Consider the following 18,724-nt stretch of genomic DNA (forward strand, 5'->3'; position numbering starts at 1 on the left):
TTCTGGCATGAACGTTGCGTGGTCCAAGGGCACAGAAGCTCCTTCATGCTGGCCTCCCCGTGATGACCCCATCGTGCAGCTGGGCTGCTGAGCCCACGTCCGTGGGATTTTCGGTGATGGACATCGTGTCTGAGCTGAAACACACAGATTTCTCCCGACCTTTGCCAGGGATTCATAACTATCTCCCCTGAAAAGGGCGTTTGCAAGCTGTCTTGCCACACGAATGTTATCTGAGGTTTCAGTCACTTAGGAATCTGTGACTAGATAAGATACCAGGGGTTTATTGTGTCTTCTGGCAATTATTAAGAAAATAAAATCAGTTAATATCTAACCTTGAACCTAGACTGTAATGTTTGGCTTCTGACTTTATTCCAACTCTCTCATACATTCTGGAATTGTACAGTTTAGAGGGGTGATAGGAGTGATGAAAAAGATGAAAAGGAATTTAAACAGAGACCAAAATACCTTCATTATGCAGCTAGATCATCTTAGAAACACAATCTGTATGATGTGTGATTCAGCCACTAGATTATTTTTTTTCCTGGTGCAAGAAAGGGAAGAAGGAGGAGCGCCTGTTGGCAGAAGTTTCCCCAGCTGTGAAGGCATTTTGTGTGAATGCTTAATGCACAGACATGTGAAGGGAAGGCAAGGGATGGGGGGAAAAGTCTTCCACAAGTGTGGGCTTTTGTTTGCACTGTCAAAGACGGTAATGCCTTTTCTGTGCGTGCACACACAGAGCCACATATCTCTCTCTCTCCCTTTGGAAAGGGGATGAGATGACTCATGCAACTGGAAATGGGACATGGAGCTTTGCCCTTGCTAGCCAGGAAAGATGAAATTAGGGGTAAAGGTGTCTGCTCGGTGACTGACGTGTGGGATTTGGCTTGCTCCCTCCAGCAAGTGAACTTGGGTATCACAAGGGCATGAAACCCAGCTGCCTTCAACGGGATGGCTGACACTGCCTGTGGTTCTGAGTGACTTCCAGAGTTTTAAACTCTGAAGCCATTCAGGGGCTCTTGAAAACTGTCCTGTTTACAGGCAGGAAGAGGTTTAAGCAATATGTTAATGGTATATTAATCTTGCAATCGGAAAAGCATGCAATGGGTATTTAACTTGCCTGGAATTCTTGTTAGCATCTACCCTTGTGTATGATCCTTCTGGAGAAGGAATGTGCCTCTCGGAGGGGGCTCCCAGGTGGAGGTGTGGCCCTGCGCCCCGCTCCTGGGGGACCACCAGCAGCAATGATGCCTTGCCGTGCTGAAACCAGCTCTTTCCCCAGCACTGTGTGAATCCTGAGGAGAACCAAAACCCAAAAGGGGATCAGGGAGGCAGAGGCAAAGCAGGCTGAAACTCGGAAGCGACTCTTAGAGCATCCCCTGTTTCGTTGGGCCCCCCAGAAATGCTTTGCTGAGGCCCCAGTGTAGAGTCTGCTCTATTTAAAAGGTGGGATTTTTTTTTTCCGGGATGAACTTTACTGAACACGCGTGAAGCCCCCTTAGTGCTGTACAGTTGGGGCTGACATTTAAAGCCTTGGCACATCTCTTTTTCTCGTCCTGTGAGGATGTCAAATATTTTAGGTTAAGAGAAGGGGAAAAGAGGAAAAATAATTACACAGTAAATTAAATAAAGATGCGCCCCCCCCCCCCCCCCCCCCCCCCCGCTTATTAGGACTTCAAAAGTTGCTGCCTCTGGCTTGAGCTCTCTCGAATACGTACAAAGGGTAACGCTAAAAATAGGTACTGTACAAATGATTAGGTCATAGCCTGCTAGAGGGAGACATTTTTATTTAATTACCAACCCGGCAGCGCGTTGCTGGGGGGGAATACATAAACACGGCAGCTCAAAGCCCGGCTGTAAAGTTTCTGCTCCTTCGCTGACTCACTGTGGCTAAATTCCCTTTTGTGTGGGGGATTTAGGGGAGGAATGTGGGGAGGCTGGCCTGAGCTGCCACCCTCCTGAGTCACAGCTCACACTCACCCTCCCAGCCTTCGAAGGCTCAGGGCCCTTAAGCTGCTAATTAGCCTCATTGTCTTAGGGGCTGCGCAGCATCTATAACCTGGACAAAAGGGGAGGAAGGGAGGGACATGCTCCTGGAAATGCTCAAGCGGCGCAGCTCTCCTTTCACCCACGTTTTTGCATCTCAACCCCGTCCCTCTCGAGTCCAGGAGGGATGCTAATCCACTCCTTTGATGTAACGGCATCGATTTGGCCGCCACCACAGCGCAGACCTACGGCTGTGAGCCGCTGCCTGGATGAGCAAAGTTGTAACTCAGAGCGGCACTTACGAGCAGAAATGTCGCGCCATAAGGATTTTAGTGTCCCCCATTTGTTGCTCGGGTGCAATATCCCTTAAAGGAGCCTAGCTTTAAACAAAAAAGCAGAGGAAAGGGAGGGCGTTCCAGGCCGGGAAGCTGCCAGTCGCGCGCAGACGCACGCGTGAGCAGCCCCGCTCAGCCCAGCAGAGCCGCGCAGATGTGCGTGGTGACACACCAGACTGCTCAGGTCACGAGGCGGGTGATGCAGTTATCCTCGTAGCCACTACCATGCCTTTGTCGCATGCTCGAGCGTGGGCCGGATCGCACCCCTTGTTGAGCCAGTACTGGTAGGTTGAAGGGAAAAGGTAGGCGCGTGGGGAAGGGCGGACAAGGGTTTGTGCAGTGCACATGCCGAAAAGGTAGGCGCGTGGGGAAGGGCGGACAAGGGTTTGTGCAGTGCACATGCCCCGGGACGGTCCACACGCATCTAGTTGGCCTCGTCTGAATTGCTAGACTTCATGTGTTCACCTTTCCCACGATGGAAGGAGTGCTCCTATGTGGCTGCACTGCGTTTGGTTACAGCTGTGCTCCCGCAGCAGTTTACTTTGGCCTCGACTGCAAGGCGGATAACTTGCAGAAAAGAGCAAAGCCATGCTTCTTGCATCCCGCCACCCTGCACCGCAGCCCCCGACCCAGCTGCATCCTCGGAGCGACTCTCAGGTTCCCTTTGTGCGGCGAGCGGGGCACAATAAAGGGCCTGTTCCCAACTCCTCTGCTCCTCTGTGCCGCCACAATGTGCTCGGGTCCGGTATCCGCATGGCTCAGATGGACCCTGGTGCTAATCAATGGCTTTCACAGGAAGCTTAACGCGCCGTGGCTGCATGCTGAGCAGCCTTCCAGGGGCCTGCCGTGGCTTTCTTCCCTCCCCCTTAACAAACAGCTTTGTGCGTTTAGGGTTGGGGTTTTTTGTAAATAAAGTCTAACACATTTAATCATCTTTTCATAAGCTGTCAGCTTGCCGCATGCGAAAGTAGAGCACTGCGTGCTCTACCCTGTCTCCGAGCAGCAAAGCCACCGTGCCTGGCAAAATCCTGCTCTGGTGCATGCACGAGAGAGCTTGGAGGCTGTGGACTTCTCTCAAAGTCTGGAGTGATACCAAGAATCAGTTTTTAAAAGTCACGGATTTTTGATTTAAGATAAAACTTTGCAGAAAATCCTTGTTCCCATTGTTCCCATGTTTCATAACTTGGCTCCGCACAGCAAGACTGGAAAACCCTCCAGATACACCAAAAGCAGAGTGGAGGTGGTCGTAGGAAAATGCACGCAGGAAGGCTCCTGTCCCTTCACCCTGTGTATGGCGTGGGCGTGCGCCAGCCAGTTCTCCAAAGCGATGGGGAGAAGGGGTCCAGGGGTCAGAGCCAGGGTGGGCACAGCAAGCTGGAGAAACCGGGGGCACTTCATTGCACCCCTCACTGGGGTGGAAAGCAGAGGATGATGAGCCTAAGGTCACTGGAGGAGTGCAGGTGGTGGAAAAGGGCATGGACGCAGGGAGAGGGAAGGGAGCAGCTGCCCGTGTGGGGGTTTTCGGGGTGATGGAGAGGAGGTAGCCGGGGTGTGTGTGTGTTGTCCTCCTGCCCTCCTGTGCATGCAGGGTGGGTGATGCTGGGGCACCTCCTTGCTGAAGCTGCCTCCCGCGGTGGTTTTTTGTGGGCTACGCATCCTGAAGAAGAACTTCCCTTCTTACTGGAATTTTTGAGACCTTCCTGGTTTCTTCTCCCATTCCTCTCCATGCACCTGGCCGAGTCCGGGAGGGGCAGCCTGAGGCTGCCCTTGCCATCATCCCCTGGAATACTTCCAGGCCATTACTTTGCCCTGCCCGTGCTTCATGGAGCCACTCTTCCTGCAGACCTGCTGACATTTGCTGGGCTATTTCTGTTGAGAACGAGAGCGTTTGTGTCTCCCTGTCCAAAATAAATGAAGGGCTGGGGGCTCTAAGTGGATCTTGAAGGGATCCCTAGGTTTCCCGGGAAGGATGCCTGTGGGAAGGGTCCTTTCCCAGGAAGACCTTCCCAAGCAACCAGGGACGTCTCATGAGTTTAATGCTGGAGGTTAATAATAATCGCACCAGGCAGCACATCATTGCCCCCGTATCTGGTTGAGAGATTTACAACTGAAACTCGTGGCGGAGGAAGAAATTGCCTCAATCACTTGGAGTAATGGCACATGGAGAGGCACTTGGGCGTGACTGCTATTTAACACGGGAGCCCAGCTTGGCTTCATTTAACGTGCTGGTTCCTTTCTAATAAACACGTTACACTACAAGGTGGGGATTAAGATCAGAAAAGTAAATAAATTGGAAACTGATGGGAGAGATGGGAGGGAAATGGAAGGTACTGGGGAGAGTGATGAATGACTAACTCCCGTGCCAGGGTGTGGGGAAACGACCCTGAAGGCCATGGCTGTGGCTTCCGAGCATCGGTTCGGCACCTCCACGGGCTTCACCCTGGGGGGTGCCGGTGCTGGGCAGCCCTGCCGCTGCCCCTGCTTTGCCAGGTACCTCCCCACGGGGCTGCCAGGCCGGCAGCGTGCCTGCAGCTCTGACGCCTGAACCTGGGAGATGGTTTTCCCTCCCTTCTCAGGGGCACTGAGGCAAGTCGCTACTTCGGCTTCTTCTCTTTGGCTTGCAAATGCATCCAGATCAGTTCTTTCCGTTCTGGATCGAGGCACCCAATGTAAGCAAGGTCACAGGCGCCCTGGCCAAGACTTTGCAGGGAAGAGTTTGCGCTTCTTTAGTATTTCCCCCATGCAGCATTGGCGGGGGAAAGGGAGTTGATGCTCGAGGTCACGGATGAGGATTTTTGGCTTTTTCCCATTCTATGCGTGTTATGATCGCCCTGCCACTCTTGCCAGCCAGAATCCTACAGCTCTGTGTGCACACAGGCATGCAGAGGACTGCAAGAGTTTGGGAGGAAAGGGGGCTCGAGTAGGGGCAGAACTGGGTGGGGAGAAAGACCTCCACGGTGCTTTGGTGCAGCCCGCTGGGAAACAGAAGGGGGTGAGGGAAGTAGTCCCTGAGTGACGGGGCATCCCTTTGGTTTTGTCTGAGAGACGTGGCTCGTGGGAAGATGCTCTGGCCAGAGTTGTCTAACCAGCTCTTCCATCTTGTTTTGCCTCTAAAAGCAAAACCACCTTCAAATCGAAAGCCTCTGCTGCCCACGGGGGTCTCCAAAAGCACCAGCACGTTCAGCCTGCGACACCAGCATGGAGTGAGTCTGGGGAGGGATTTGGGCATGCCACGTTTCCTGGCTCAGGGTCGACAGGCCAGTCAGTACCTTTTGGGAAAGGCAGCTGCGGGAAGTCAGTCTATTAAACAACTCAGTAGCTTTTACTATATGTGCTAGAGGAGCAACAAAAAGTGCAACGCACCAGTTGACGGGAAGGACTGGGGGGTTAATTTTCAGGATGCTGCCTGGGAATTTAGCCGTGGGATTTCCATTATTGCTAATGGGACTCATGCAGCTTAATTTCATGCGAGCTACACTAAAAACATACCCCTAACTGTCTGCAAAATTTCAGTCCTGAAATCAAGCCTTTTAAAAGTTAGAGGAGGGTAAACAAACACCTGAAACCACACCGTCTCACTGCTTCCCCCCCCACCTCTTTGGTCGTTCGGATCTAAAAGTCTAGCAGGGGGAGGAATGCGAGTTTAGGCAATCGGGGGAAAAAAAACGTACCGCAGGCACATTGGGCTGCCTGCACTCCCCGCTTTCGCCAATTAAAATGGCAGAGTTATAACCCCTGAAAAAATAGGGGTAGCTGATGCCTTACTCTTAAGTATACTACCGCGAACACGGCATTATCATACGCGTCTAATAACCCAAGCAGCACCGCCTTTCATTGCGAGGCCTCCGTTATTAGGCTGTTCTCGTTAAAACGACTGCTATCATCTGGTCCCAAAGTACATTAAATCCCATTATAATTATAAACACACTTCCCCATAACGTTCTCCTTAGATTACATTTGCGCTGCTTTACCCCAAGGGTATCTTTGTACTAATACCGTCCGTATTTGTTGTTTTAACTGACGACGCCGGGCCCCGCGCTGGCTGCGGTGTGCGAGGAGGGAAGGAGAGGTCTGCGCGGCTGCTGCCTGGCTGTCCCCCGGGGATGACATGGGTGTCCCGACATGCTGAGCGTGGGTACCACTGAGGTGCCGGAGTGCACAGGTAGTTGCAAGCTGAGGATGCTGGGCACCCTCAGGACGAGGGGAGCAGCGTGCTCAGCTGAGGATGCTGGGCACCCTCAGGACGAGGGGAGCAGCGTGCTCAGCTGAGGATGCTGGGCACCCTCAGGATGAGGGGAACAGTGTGCTCGGCACGGGGTGCCGCGTGGCCCACGCTTCACCGTTGCCTTTTTTCCGTGGCTGTCAGTGACCGAGCTGCTGGCATCGCCGCGCTGGCCCCCGTCACCCACCCTGGGGCGCGGCGACCCCTGCACGGGTGGTGCCAGCGTGGGCTGTGGCGGCTTCGTGGGGGCAATGCGTGCTCGGCGAGCCACCGCCACCCGCCGCCCGCCTTGAGTTTGGGCTTTTCAGGTGAATTTTCCCTTCTCCTCCTCCAGCCGGGGGCTCGGTCCCGCGGTGCGGAGGGCGTTAAGGCGGGGGTCCCCCCCGGGGGCCGCCGCGCACACACACAGGGACACGGCGGTGGCTTTGTCTCGGTGCGGTGCGGGGCCCGCGCTGTCCCTCGGTGCCGGCCCCCCCCCCCGGTGCCGCTCCCCCCGCGACGCCCGGCTCCTCCATGTTTGCTGCCGGCAGCGCTGTCCAGCCGCCGGCGGGGCCCGCCGGGCGCCCGCAAGGTGCCGGGGCGGGGCCGGGGGGGGGCGCCCGCGCTCAGGCTGGCGCGGGCGGCGGCGGCGGCGGCGGGGGGGCGCGGGGGGCGCCTGACGTGGGCGCGGGGCGGCCCGTGGGCCGGCGCCGCGGTGATTTGCTGCGCGGCGCGGCGAGCGGCGGTGGCGGCGATGAGAGCGGGCAGTGCGAACTGCCGGAGCAGCCGCCCGGCCGCCGTGAGTGCGGGCGGGGGGGGCGCGGGGGGGGGCTGCGCCGGGCCCCCTCCCCACCCACCCGTAACCACCACCTCGCCCCGGGTCCCCGCCGTCCCGGCCCGCCGGGCCGGGAGCTGCGCCGGCTCCCGCCGTGCACCTGATGGGGCTGCGCTGCCCGACGGAGCCCCGCGGGCGGGACGGGAGCGGGACCGGGAGCGGGAGGCGGCGGCGGGGGCGGGGGACGCGCCCCCTTTCCCGGGCGGCAGCGGCGGGGACGCCACTTCGGCGCAGAAACTTTTCGGCGAGTCGCCGCCGGGCTGCGGGCTAATCTCCCCCTTCTCTCCTCACCTCGCCCCCCCTTTCTCTCCCTTCTCCCCTTCTCCTCCCCCCCCTTTCTCCTCCCCCCCTTTCTCCTCCCCCCCCTTTCTCCCCCCCCCTTTCTCCTCCCCCCCCTTTCTCCCCCCCCTTTCTCCCCCCCCTTTCTCCCCCCCCTTTCTCCCCCCCCTTTCTCCCCCCCTTTCTCCCCCCTTCTCCCCCCCCTTTCTCCCCCCCTTTCTCCCCCCCCTTTCTCCCCCCCCTTTCTCCCCCCCTTTCTCCCCCCCCTTTCTCCCCCCCTTTCTCCCCCCCTTTCTCCCCCCCCTTTCTCCCCCCCTTTCTCCCCCCCCTTTCTCCCCCCCCTTTCTCCCCCCCCTTTCTCCCCCCCCTTTCTCCCCCCCCTTTCTCCCCCCCTTTCTCCCCCCCTTTCTCCCCCCCCTTTCTCCCCCCCTTTCTCCCCCCCTTTCTCCCCCCCCTTTCTCCCCCCCCTTTCTCCCCCCCCTTTCTCCCCCCCCTTTCTCCCCCCCCTTTCTCCCCCCCCTTTCTCCCCCCCTTTCTCCCCCCCCTTTCTCCCCCCCTTTCTCCCCCCCCTTTCTCCCCCCCCTTTCTCCCCCCCCTTTCTCCCCCCCCTTTCTCCCCCCCCTTTCTCCCCCCCCTTTCTCCCCCCCTTTCTTCCCCCCCTTTCTCCCCCCCTTTCTCCCCCCCCTTTCTCCCCCCCCTTTCTCCCCCCCCTTTCTCCCCCCCCTTTCTCCCCCCCTTCTCCCCCCCTTCTCCCCCCCCCCTTCTCCCCCACCCCCCTTTCTCCCCCACCCCCCCTTTCTCCCCCCCTTTCTTCCCCCCTTTCTTCCCCCCTTTCTTCCCCCCTTTCTTCCCCCCTTTCTTCCCCCCTTTCTCCCCCCCTTTCTCCCCCCCTTTCTCCCCCCCTTTCTCCCCCCCTTTCTCCCCCCCTTTCTCCCCCCCTTTCTCCCCCCCTTTCTCCCCCCTTTCTCCCCCCCTTTCTCCCCCCCTTTCTCCCCCCCTTTCTCCCCCCCTTTCTCCCCCCCTTTCTCCCCCCTTTCTCCCCCCTTTCTCCCCCCTTTCTCCCCCCCTTCTCCCCCCCTTCTCCCCCCCTTCTCCCCCCCTTCTCCCCCCCTTCTCCCCCCCTTCTCCCCCCCTTTCTCTCCCCCTTCTCTCCCCCTTCTCCCCCCCTTCTCTCCCCCTTCTCCCCCCTTTCTCTCCCTTCTCCCCCCCTTTCTCTCCCTTCTCCCCCCCCTTTCTCTCCCTTCTCCCCCCCCTTTCTCTCCCTTCTCCCCCCCCTTTCTCTCCCTTCTCCCCCCCCCTCTCCCTTCTCCCCCCCCCTTTCTCTCCCTTCTCCCCCCCCTTTCTCTCCGTTCCTTCTCCCCCCCCTTTCTCTCCGTTCCTTCTCCCCCCCTTTCTCTCCGTTCCTTCTCCCCCCCCTTTCTCTCCGTTCCTTCTCCCCCCCCTTTCTCTCCGTGCCTTCTCCCCCCCTTTCTCTCCGTGCCTTCTCCCCTCCTTTCTCTCCGTGCCTTCTCCCCCCTTCTCTCTCTCCCTTCTCCCCCCTTTCTCTCTCTCCCTTCTCCCCCCTTCTCTCTCCCTTCTCCCCCTTCTCTCTCTCCCTTCTCCCCCCCTTCTCTCTCTCCCTTCTCCCCCCCTTCTCTCTCTCCCTTCTCCCCCCCTTCTCTCTCTCCCTTCTCCCCCCCTTCTCTCTCTCCCTTCTCCCCCCCTTCTCTCTCTCCCTTCTCCCCCCCCACTCCTCTCCACTCCTCTCCCCACTCCGCCTTTTGTTTTCGCAGATAGTCGGCACACAAAGCTAGTCCCAGATTTGAGCGACGGCGAGGCACCCTGATGAGTGAGCCTCGGGAGCGCAATGGATTTGACTAAGATGGGCATGATCCAGCTGCAGAACCCCTGCCACCCCACCGGGCTGCTGCACAAAGCCAACCAGATGCGCCTGGCGGGGACACTGTGCGACGTGGTCATCATGGTGGACAGCCAGGAGTTCCATGCTCACCGGACAGTGCTGGCCTGCACCAGCAAGATGTTTGAGATCCTCTTCCACCGCAACAGCCAGCATTATACCCTGGACTTCCTCTCGCCAAAGACTTTCCAGCAGATCCTGGAGTACGCATACACCGCCACACTGCAGGCCAAGGTCGAAGACTTGGACGACCTGCTCTACGCCGCCGAGATCTTGGAAATTGAGTACCTGGAGGAGCAGTGCCTGAAGATCCTGGAGACCATCCAGGGCCTCTGAGGACAACGATGCCGAGGTCACCATGGCCGATGGAGGCACTGCTGCTGCCACCGAGGAAGAGGAGGAGAGGAAGTCAAAGTACATCAAGGGCCTCTTCGTCTCCAAGCCTGCTGGCGAGGAGAGCAGCTACACTGGTACAGCTGGCCAGAGCCTGCCAGCGGCCACGGCGGAACAGAGCGCCTCCGCTTCCTTTGGCCCCCTCTCCGCCATGAGCCCCACCAAGGCAGCAGTGGACAGCTTGATGACCATTGGGCAGTCGCTGCTGCAGGGCACCCTGCCGCCCACCGCCTCTGAGGACTCACGCCCTGCTGCTGCCACCCGCCGCCCCCCCCAGCCTCACGGAGGTCAAAACTGAAGTGATGCAGGTGGACGAGGCTTCCAGCCATGACAGCCCTCGGATGGCCGAGCCCGGTGCCTCCGGCGGGGAGAAGCCTGATGAGAAGGGCAAGGAAGGGCCCGGCACCCCAACCCGCGGTAGTGTCATCACCAGCGCCCGTGAACTGCACTACGCCCGCGAGGAGGGTGCCGATCTGCCCGCCGAGCCCAGCCAGGGGCTGCCACTGGGGCCGGAGCCATCCGCCGCCACCCAGGGCGAGAAGCCCCTGGGCATCTACTCCCTGCTGCCCAACCACAAGACTGAGCCGGTGCTCGGCGTGCCGCCCTCCGTGGCGTCTGCCCTGCACGTGCAGCCGGCCTTGGCTGTCTCGATGGACTTCAGTGCCTACGGGGGGCTGCTGCCCCAGGGCTTCATTCAGCGGGAGCTGTTCAGCAAGCTGGGGGAGCTGGCGGCCGGCATGAAGACGGAGAGCAGGGCCCTGGGTGAGCAGTGCAGCGTGTGCGGGGCAGAGCTGCCGGACAACGAGACCCTCGAGCAGCACAGGTGAGTGTGGAAGCCGCGACGCTGCGTGCTGCACCAGCCGGGGGATTTCGGCATCTGACCAGGCGTCGCGCGTGCTGCTGCCAAGTTCCCGCCGCATACCCTGAAAGTGGGCCGTGGGGCTGCGTGCTTGGAGGGACAGCTGTTGCAACTTTCCCAGGTCTGGCAGCCATGCCAGAAGGTTCCTTCCAGCGAGCGCCGGCTGGGGAGGACAGCCTGGATGGGGCTTGGCTGTAGGTGTTTCCTGCTAGCACAAACCCCTCAGCTTTCCTTGGCCGGCAGCCGCCAAACGGCTCACAGCCACTAGCCATTGCGCTTAGGGATCTACGTGTAAAGAGACGCTGCGGGGTCAGGCAGCCCTCGCCCATCCTCTGCCCACAACCGATTCCTCCCGTGCCAGCACCCAGGCACATCCGTGTGGGGTGAGGAGGTGGGGGGGGACCCCTGCACCCGGCTGCAGTGATGACATTTGGGGTCGTTGCGTGCAGTGCCTTGCCAGCCCGGTAGTTTTACACCGCTCAGCCTTTTGAAAGATTTGCACTTTGTGTGAAGTAGCATGTAGGTTGGGCTGTGGGGTGAGCACGGGGGAGTGGTGCTGCCTCAGGGATGTGGGTTCTGGGTCAAACCTCCAGCCGCTGACATTTTGGGGCTCCCCTACTTGGGATGGGGGGTGGAATCTTTGTGCTCATGCTGAGCCCCGCCACTCGGAGACCTGCTGCGGGGTGGGAGCGTGGTGGTGGTTATCGGCACGTGACTTGGGTGCTCCCCCTGTTCTCTGCTTCTCGATCATGGGGACCAAAGCTTGTTCCCCATTTTTGGCCAGGGAACGGAACTGCACCTGAATTGGCATGGCTGGTCAACCCCTTTGGTGCTGGGTGTGCTTCAGCGAGCGCCATGCAGCGCTGGCCCTGGTGCAGCTCAGCCCCACAGCAGGACAGCAGCGGCCTGGGAGAAGGCAGTGCCGGCGCAGTGCCAGAGCCACTCGCAGCCTCCCTGGGCTGTGCACCCCGTCAGATTTTTTTTTAATGAATCAACAGGTTAATTAGTCCCGATGCACATAACGCGCTCCAGAGCCAGTGGCCGTGCTGGCACGCGCCTGTGGCAGGGGAGCCGGTGCTGCCGGCATGCTCTCTGCCTGTGGGGGCTGCCGCCCGCAAGCGGTGCGGGATGCACCGGCATCGGGTGCCGGAGCGGCGGCAACTCCCCACACGTTCAGCCCGCGATCGTTTCCAGTGCGGGGCGGCAGCCGCTGCTCTGGCGTTCTTGGCTCCGTCAGCGCTGGCAGCATCACCTCTGGCTCTGGCCGGTGACTCGGAGCTGCCACACAGAGCCTGCCGAGAGCAGCCCTCGCCCCTCAGAGGGCTCCCCTGGTCCTGTGCTGGGTGCATGGCCGCTTTCTGCTTTGTTCCCCGGGCTCACGAGCGGGAGAGCAGGGGCTTTGCGTTCGCCCCCCTGCCCGGAGCTGCCTCGGCGCAGCTCTTCCCTGCCAGCGCGGTGATGCAGACTGAACGTCATGGGGGGAGAGCTGCAGTGAGGCTCTGAGAGAATCTTAACGTGCCTTTCCGCCACGGTCTCCAGCATCTCCCTCTCCCCACCCGAGCCCAAGAGCGGCGACGGATGCGGTTGTGAGAGAGGGCAATGCTTGGGCTGCTGCTCCACTGGTGGGGGATCTGTCCCGAGGCAGGGTGGGCTGGAGGGGTGGGCGGGAGGTGGGGGGGCCTGGCCCGCCTGTCCAGTGCAGCAGCCTGTATTTCACGGCACCTTTTGGGACTTGGCTTGTTTTGACAGCCATGCCGTGTCAGTAGCTTATTTATTAATTATTCACGATCCTTATCAGGAGGCTGTGTATGTGCCCTGCTCCAGTAGACTGGAGGGTCTGAGCGGAGCAGGGAGCTGAGCGCCGTCCCCGGTGAGTGAAGCCTCGCAGGCAGTTGCTTAAGCCAGCCCCAAACTCTGCTTGTCTGTTCTTGCTTTCAGGCAGATTACCTGGCGCTGGCAAACTTTGCAGGGCGAGCCAAATCCTTTGAGCCGTTTTTAAACTGATCTGTAAGACCATCCATGTTGAAAGGCATTGGGCAACAGTCCAATGAGCTTACCCCACTACCACCACCAAAAGTCTAAATCCAAGGCTTTTTTTGTGTAGAGGGGGTCTCATGTGGCTTTTTCAGTGTTTGCTTTCTAATATGTTGTGAAAATTAACATTTTTGGGAGGATTTGTGGGATCCCATTGTATTCATGGAGCTGTTAAACAGCATCTATGCTAGATTGGGGTCTGTAACTCCCTTGCTGGAGCGGTTCTGCTGGCAGTGGCAGCTGCACCGCACCGGCTACGGGGCCCCTCTTCGCTCCGGTGCCTGACAGAGGGGTGGTCTGGGGGGATCTGCACTCAGTGCCGAGGTCCCAGCACGACCTCCCCAAGCTGGCTGACGGTGAGGGCAGGATGTGCCGAGGGCACGGTGATGACGCTCCTCGACTGGCGGCTTTCGCTGACCTCTTTCTGCTGTGCATTTGCTGCTGAGGTTTTGCTTTCCGAGCCCAAAGTGAGCGAGGAGGTGCCCAGAGCAGAGTTGCTCCCAGCTGCAGCGAGCTGGGGGCTGGCTGCCAGAGAGGGGTACCTCACCATAGCACAGGATGCTCGCTGATAGTGTTGGTGCGCCGAGCCCCAGCAGGTGACGGACAGAGCCCAAGCCCATCCAGAGCCGTCACGACTCTTTCTGCGAGGAGCTGAACGAGCCAGCGTGTGCCGTGCCTGTTTACATCACACAGGCGAGCGCATACATACACATATGGTGGATGTGTTTGTTTACACACGCACACATGCCTATATCAGTATAAATATATATGTTTATACTCTCAGAGCCTTCTGAGTGGCGTTCCCCTCTTCATCAGTGTGGGAAACGCAGGCAGGGAAAAGGAGAGCAGAGGGCCAGGCTTCAGCAGGCGCGTGATGGGGGCCGCTTGCCCCAGGTGGTGGAGGGTGCCGGAGGGATGGCCGCCTGCCCCGGCCCGTGCAGGAGCGCAGCTCCATGGCTGCCCTCGGCCTCGTGGCAGCACCACCTGCGCCGGGTCGTAACGCAGCCAAGCCAAGAGCACCGAGCTGTGACCTTTTGCTGGCCAAGCGGCTGCAGGCCTCGGCACTGGCTCTGATCAGGGGTTTTGAGTCTCTGAACCTGCCGGCTGCTGCGCAATCCATTTTTTTTTTTCCTTTACCAAGCTTATGATTTTGACTAATTGAGTCTATATTGAGTTGGTGACTCTTTAATTTTTTTATAAAAGATTTCCTCCTAGGTTCAGCAAAGTTCAAACTTAATCTAATGTTAGTATTGATCATCACTTCTAATTGCAGACAAAAAAGCCATAGTTCAGTGGCCCTTTTTGGGCTTGTTTGTATGAAGAAAAACCTCCCGAGCTGCGATGCGAGTGCCATGCTGAGCCACTGACTGAGCCTGGAGTAATTTGTCCTCAGGAAGTTAAATACCTTAAAACTTTATAAAAGACATGGTTTCATTTTCTGAATGTCAATAGCAACAGGGAAGACTGCAGGCGGGGATGTGATTCAATAAAGTTCATTAGCGGCACGGCCGAGCATCCAAACCCCGATGCTGCCCGGGAATTCACCCGCCGTAGCGATGCGGCTTGCTGTCAGTGTTTGTCACATGTGTCCGTGCGAGATGGAGGTGCTTGGCTGGAAAGTGAAATTGCTTCGTGACGATGGTGTCGCCAGGCCCATGGAGCTGGCGGTGGGTGACTGCTCCCCTTGGAGAAGTTTTGACTGAAAGGTGCCTTTCCTCACCGTCGCGTGGGGAGATGCACCTTGGGGAAAGCCTCTGTTCCCATTTTCAGGTCTGAGTTTTGCATTTTGAGGTTTCATGGCTGAGCTGTCACCTAAAAGACATGTGCTGCGGCGCAGTGTGCTAAGGGCAGCAATAAGGAGGCTTGCTTTTCCACCTTGGCTGCTGGCCAGCCACAGTACCCCAGACTGCAGTTTTGCCCTCTTCTTCTGTTTCTGAAGTGCAGAGGACCTGTAGATCTACCTGGCTGCTACCGGCAGCACCGGCATGCAGGACCCAGCATCGGGGCTCTTGCCGGTCAGATGTGTAGGACTGGGTGTGGATGCTCCAGCTGTCCCAAAACGCCCCTGCTTGGGGAAACTGCAGCTTCCCATGGGGAACCAGGTCCTGGTTACAACGCCCGGCGATCCCCGTGATGTGTAGGCTGTTGGTCTGCTGTCTGCGTGGAGCTGTTAATGCCATGGCAAACTTTGAGTAGCCACGTAGGGAAATACTCTGGCGTTTGGCTCTTTCTTTGCCAGCCTCACCTCTATTTGTCTCCGCCTGGATTAGCTGAGCGTTGTACTACTAATGCCATTAGGCATGTTGGCACTGCTCGACATGTCACAGTGAGAAACAGATGCACTACACCATTAAAGCAATAAACGTGATAAATCGGATCCCAAGCGCTTTGTGAGATGTTATTAGTGTTAATTTTGGTACCCTGATACAGTAGTTGTTTTTTGGTTTATTTTAAGCATTGGGTAATTTATGTTCCACTGCAATCGAAACTTTAAGAAAAGGAGGAAAAACAGAAAATGAGGGGGGAGGGAAAAAAAAAAAAAAGCCAGCAGCCCCCCAAACTCTGCCCGTGATTACTTCCAGAGTCCGAAGACAACTTGGCAGCTCTTGTTTCTTGCTGATGGGCCTTATTAGCAGCACCTGGCATCATAAGGGGCTAATGGAAACCAGCATTCCCGGCTGCCTGGCCGCTGCCACACGGCGCAGGGCGGCCGGGCGAGGAAGCTCTTATTAGCTTTATGGGCAGGGGGACGTGCCCCGCTCAGGAAATGAATGTTGCAGCTAAGGTCCGCGGCGCTGACCCCGAGCGTGTAACCTGTGAGCGCCGGCAGAGACCCCGCTCAGGATGCTTGGGATTTCGGGGGCTCTCTGGTTCTTGTCATAGGCAGAGGGGGAATACGGCATGGTATGTTGCAGCCTTGAACTTTTGATTTATTCAGTGGGGGACTTAACCATTTCCATACTCTGCTCCTAGCGCAGAGGGGTGAAAGCCCCCTTTGGCTTCCGCGTTATTCCATCCGTTATTCCGCATCATTGTCATCGTGCGGGTGATGCCTTGTAAAGCAAAACTCTGATATTCCCATCAGAAAACACCAACCTAATTTTTACAGTTTTTTTAAATTTATTTATTTTTCCCTTTACCCAGCGCATCTTACTTTTGCATCTTCTCTGCCTGACGGTGGCCGGCACTTTGGACACCTTGTGGCTCTTTGCGGGGGCGAGAGGGATGCTGCGTGCCCTCCAACCAGCATGCGTCCACCTTCCCCAGTGTTGCCCATTTCCAGGGACCGGGGAGGGTGGATCTTCACCAGCTGATTCCCGTCAGCTTGCAGGGCTGGGACCCTGGTGCCTAAAACCTGCCCGATGGAGGACACTTGGAGTAGCTTTTTCCCAAAAGTGCACTCACTTGACGTTGCTTTGCAGAGCCTTTTTGGTTCTCGTTATAACTCCTAGAGTAATGTTGGTTAAAAATGTATTTAGCAGCTGCACAGAGGGACCCTCAGAGAACCTGTGCTGTTTCAGGGGTGATGCTGTTAATTCTGTTTTTTCTTTTCCCCGTGGCACGTGGAGGTGGTGCAAAGCAGCCCAGGCACTTTGTGACCGAGCACCCCTGCAGCCTTACCCGCTTCTATGCAATGTTTGCTCTTTAGTTACACTGGTGTGTAAATCTGTTTTCCTTGGATAGAGTAAAACGATCTGCATTTTCCTTTTTGCTCACAATTAGCAAGATTTTTCTTTTACTTCCCACCCCCCCACACCCACCCCCCCCGTCCTTGACAGCTTCAAGAGAGGCTTTAAATGAGTAATTACTAAATATTTCCCGGCAGCCAAACACGGGGCCATGGCATCTCCTGTTGCAAAAGTGAAAAATATTTCTGTTTGCAGTTAATTTTAGTGGCAGGCAGATCATGTTAACTGGGTGTAATTGCTTCCAGATATGGCAGAGGGTTTTGTGTGTTGGGATGAAGGGTCTGGTAAGTGCTCACTTCCTGTGTAAATTAGCCTATTCCATTCATTCCTCCTTGCCTGGCAGTCCTGGCTTGTGTCACTCTGCCTGCAAGGTTTTTTTTCTCCGCACCCCCCCACCCCCCCGGGTGTTAGGCAGCTCGGTGCTTTATGGTTGGTTTAGTCCTTTGCTGGGCATTGCTCTCTGCTTTACCATCACAGGCAGGCGCAGTCAGGATGCGCGGGCACCTGCATCCCACCAATGAGTGACAGGAGCCCAGTCGGTGCCTGCGGGTGCCAGCAAAATGCTGCTGCAGACGGCAGTGTCTTCACACCTCGCAGCTTTCGTTGGGCTCACCAGAGCTCAGCTGGCGTTCTGGCCCCAGCAGAGCCTGGCGCTTGCAAAGTGGCTCCATGACGGGTACCCGCTGAAACAGGGAGGGTGACGCATGGGGAAATCCAGGTGGAAGGGATTTGTGTAACGTGAGCAGCAGGGGAAGGTTTATGCATCCTTTTGAATAAACGCACACAAGGCAGGCGAATCTGCGTGTGGTTAGATGCCTTTTAATACAGGCTTACGAGCTTTCAACGTAGTCTGACATCTGCTCTTGTTCCCAGGCTCGAGCCTGGCTGCGGGGAGCTGCGGGGGGCCTGCCGTGGCGTTGCGAGCATTGGGTGATCTTTGCCCAGGCTGAAGTGCGCCTGAAACGCTTGGTATAATTTTTGAACGCGGGTTTGTACTTGCAGTGTTTTGGATCACTTCTGCAGCTGACGTGCAGAGTGGCGGATAGCTCGGCAGGAGCGGTGAGGGCCGCTGGGCCACGTGCTTTCGCAAATAAAGTTGGATTCCTCTTTTTTTGACGAGAGCATCTGCTGGCTCGGTTGTTCCCCATCTGAAGAAAGGAGCATCACCGTAAAATTTGGGTTGCAGGAGCAAGCCTTTGTGGCCTGGGCTCACGTGCTGGCTGGGAGCCAGGGCCACCCGTATCATTTTCGCTGTAGTATTCTTAACTGATTTTAAGTAGATTATGGTTGGATATGCGCCCTGCTGGGCTGCTTTAAGTTTTCCATCAGCCCTCGTCATCTCATTTCTGTTTTATTGGCACATTGTTAAACAAACAAGTTGGGATATGCAATTGAGGAAATACTTCTCCACGTAGGCATGAGCACTGTAAGGCTTGCTAGAGCTGCCCACCATAAATCAGGGTTAAACACCCTGCTTTGTTACCAGTGTCAGTGCAGAAGATGGGCTGTTTATCTGTGTGTATCAGCCAGGCTGATAACCCCGTGCTCTGTTTAGTGCTGTACGAGGAGCAGCTGGCTTGCTGCGTGCTGGCGTCTCCTGTGTGCAAAGGCAGAGTGCTGGGGGGAGCACCGCTGGATGCTGGCACCAGTGATGCCATGGTACTTGCCTTACATGCTGGGGAGGGCACCTCTGCACCCCCGTCTCGAAAAAGCACACCTCCATCTGTCTGCAAGCATAACTTGTGGCAGGGAGGAGGACGCCTTGTTTTCACCTTGGTGACCTATAAAGAAGGCAAGCATCGAGCGGAAAACCAAAGAGAAGCTAAAAAAACCCAACCCACAACCCCATATACCAGGCCATTTCCATCTCCAGCATGTTCACGAGGTCAGCAGGAGCATAGCCAGCCTGCGGGAGGGGGGTACCTCCTGGCGCTGCCACCAGGAGAGTGCTGGGCTCTTGTTTCCATGTGAAATGACCGTGTCATGTGGGCCGAGTCAGCTTGCCTGCAGAGAAGCAGCAGAAAGCCGTCTGCCCGCCAAAACGCCTGCACAGCTCCCAGCATCATGCCCCGTGGCGGGCAGAGCCAGCCCCTGGCAGGGCAGGCAACCCCACGCCGAGCGCTTGGGCTCCACGGAGGCTAAAAATGGGGCTTCCCATTGGTGAGGACCTGTGTCGATCTTTAAGTAACTCCTAGGGACTTTTTTAAAGGCACAGTGCA

At 57.3% G+C, this 18,724-nt stretch overlaps 1 protein-coding gene across 1 annotated transcript in view; it reads left to right on the top strand.

Annotated features, from left to right (window-relative positions):
* Positions 1–9,320: 9,320 nt before the first annotated feature.
* The window catches only part of ZBTB16 (zinc finger and BTB domain containing 16), a 63,540-nt gene continuing 54,136 nt past the window's right edge, over positions 9,321–18,724 (top strand). Inside the window, 3 exon segments of the mRNA XM_005240056.4 lie at positions 9,321–9,857; positions 9,859–10,193; positions 10,195–10,746. Coding sequence (XP_005240113.2) covers positions 9,480–9,857; positions 9,859–10,193; positions 10,195–10,746 — 1,265 coding nt within the window. The 5' untranslated portion in view covers positions 9,321–9,479.

Source organism: Falco peregrinus, chromosome 15 (assembly GCF_023634155.1).
Source record: "Falco peregrinus isolate bFalPer1 chromosome 15, bFalPer1.pri, whole genome shotgun sequence".
NCBI lineage: Eukaryota > Metazoa > Chordata > Aves > Falconiformes > Falconidae > Falco > Falco peregrinus.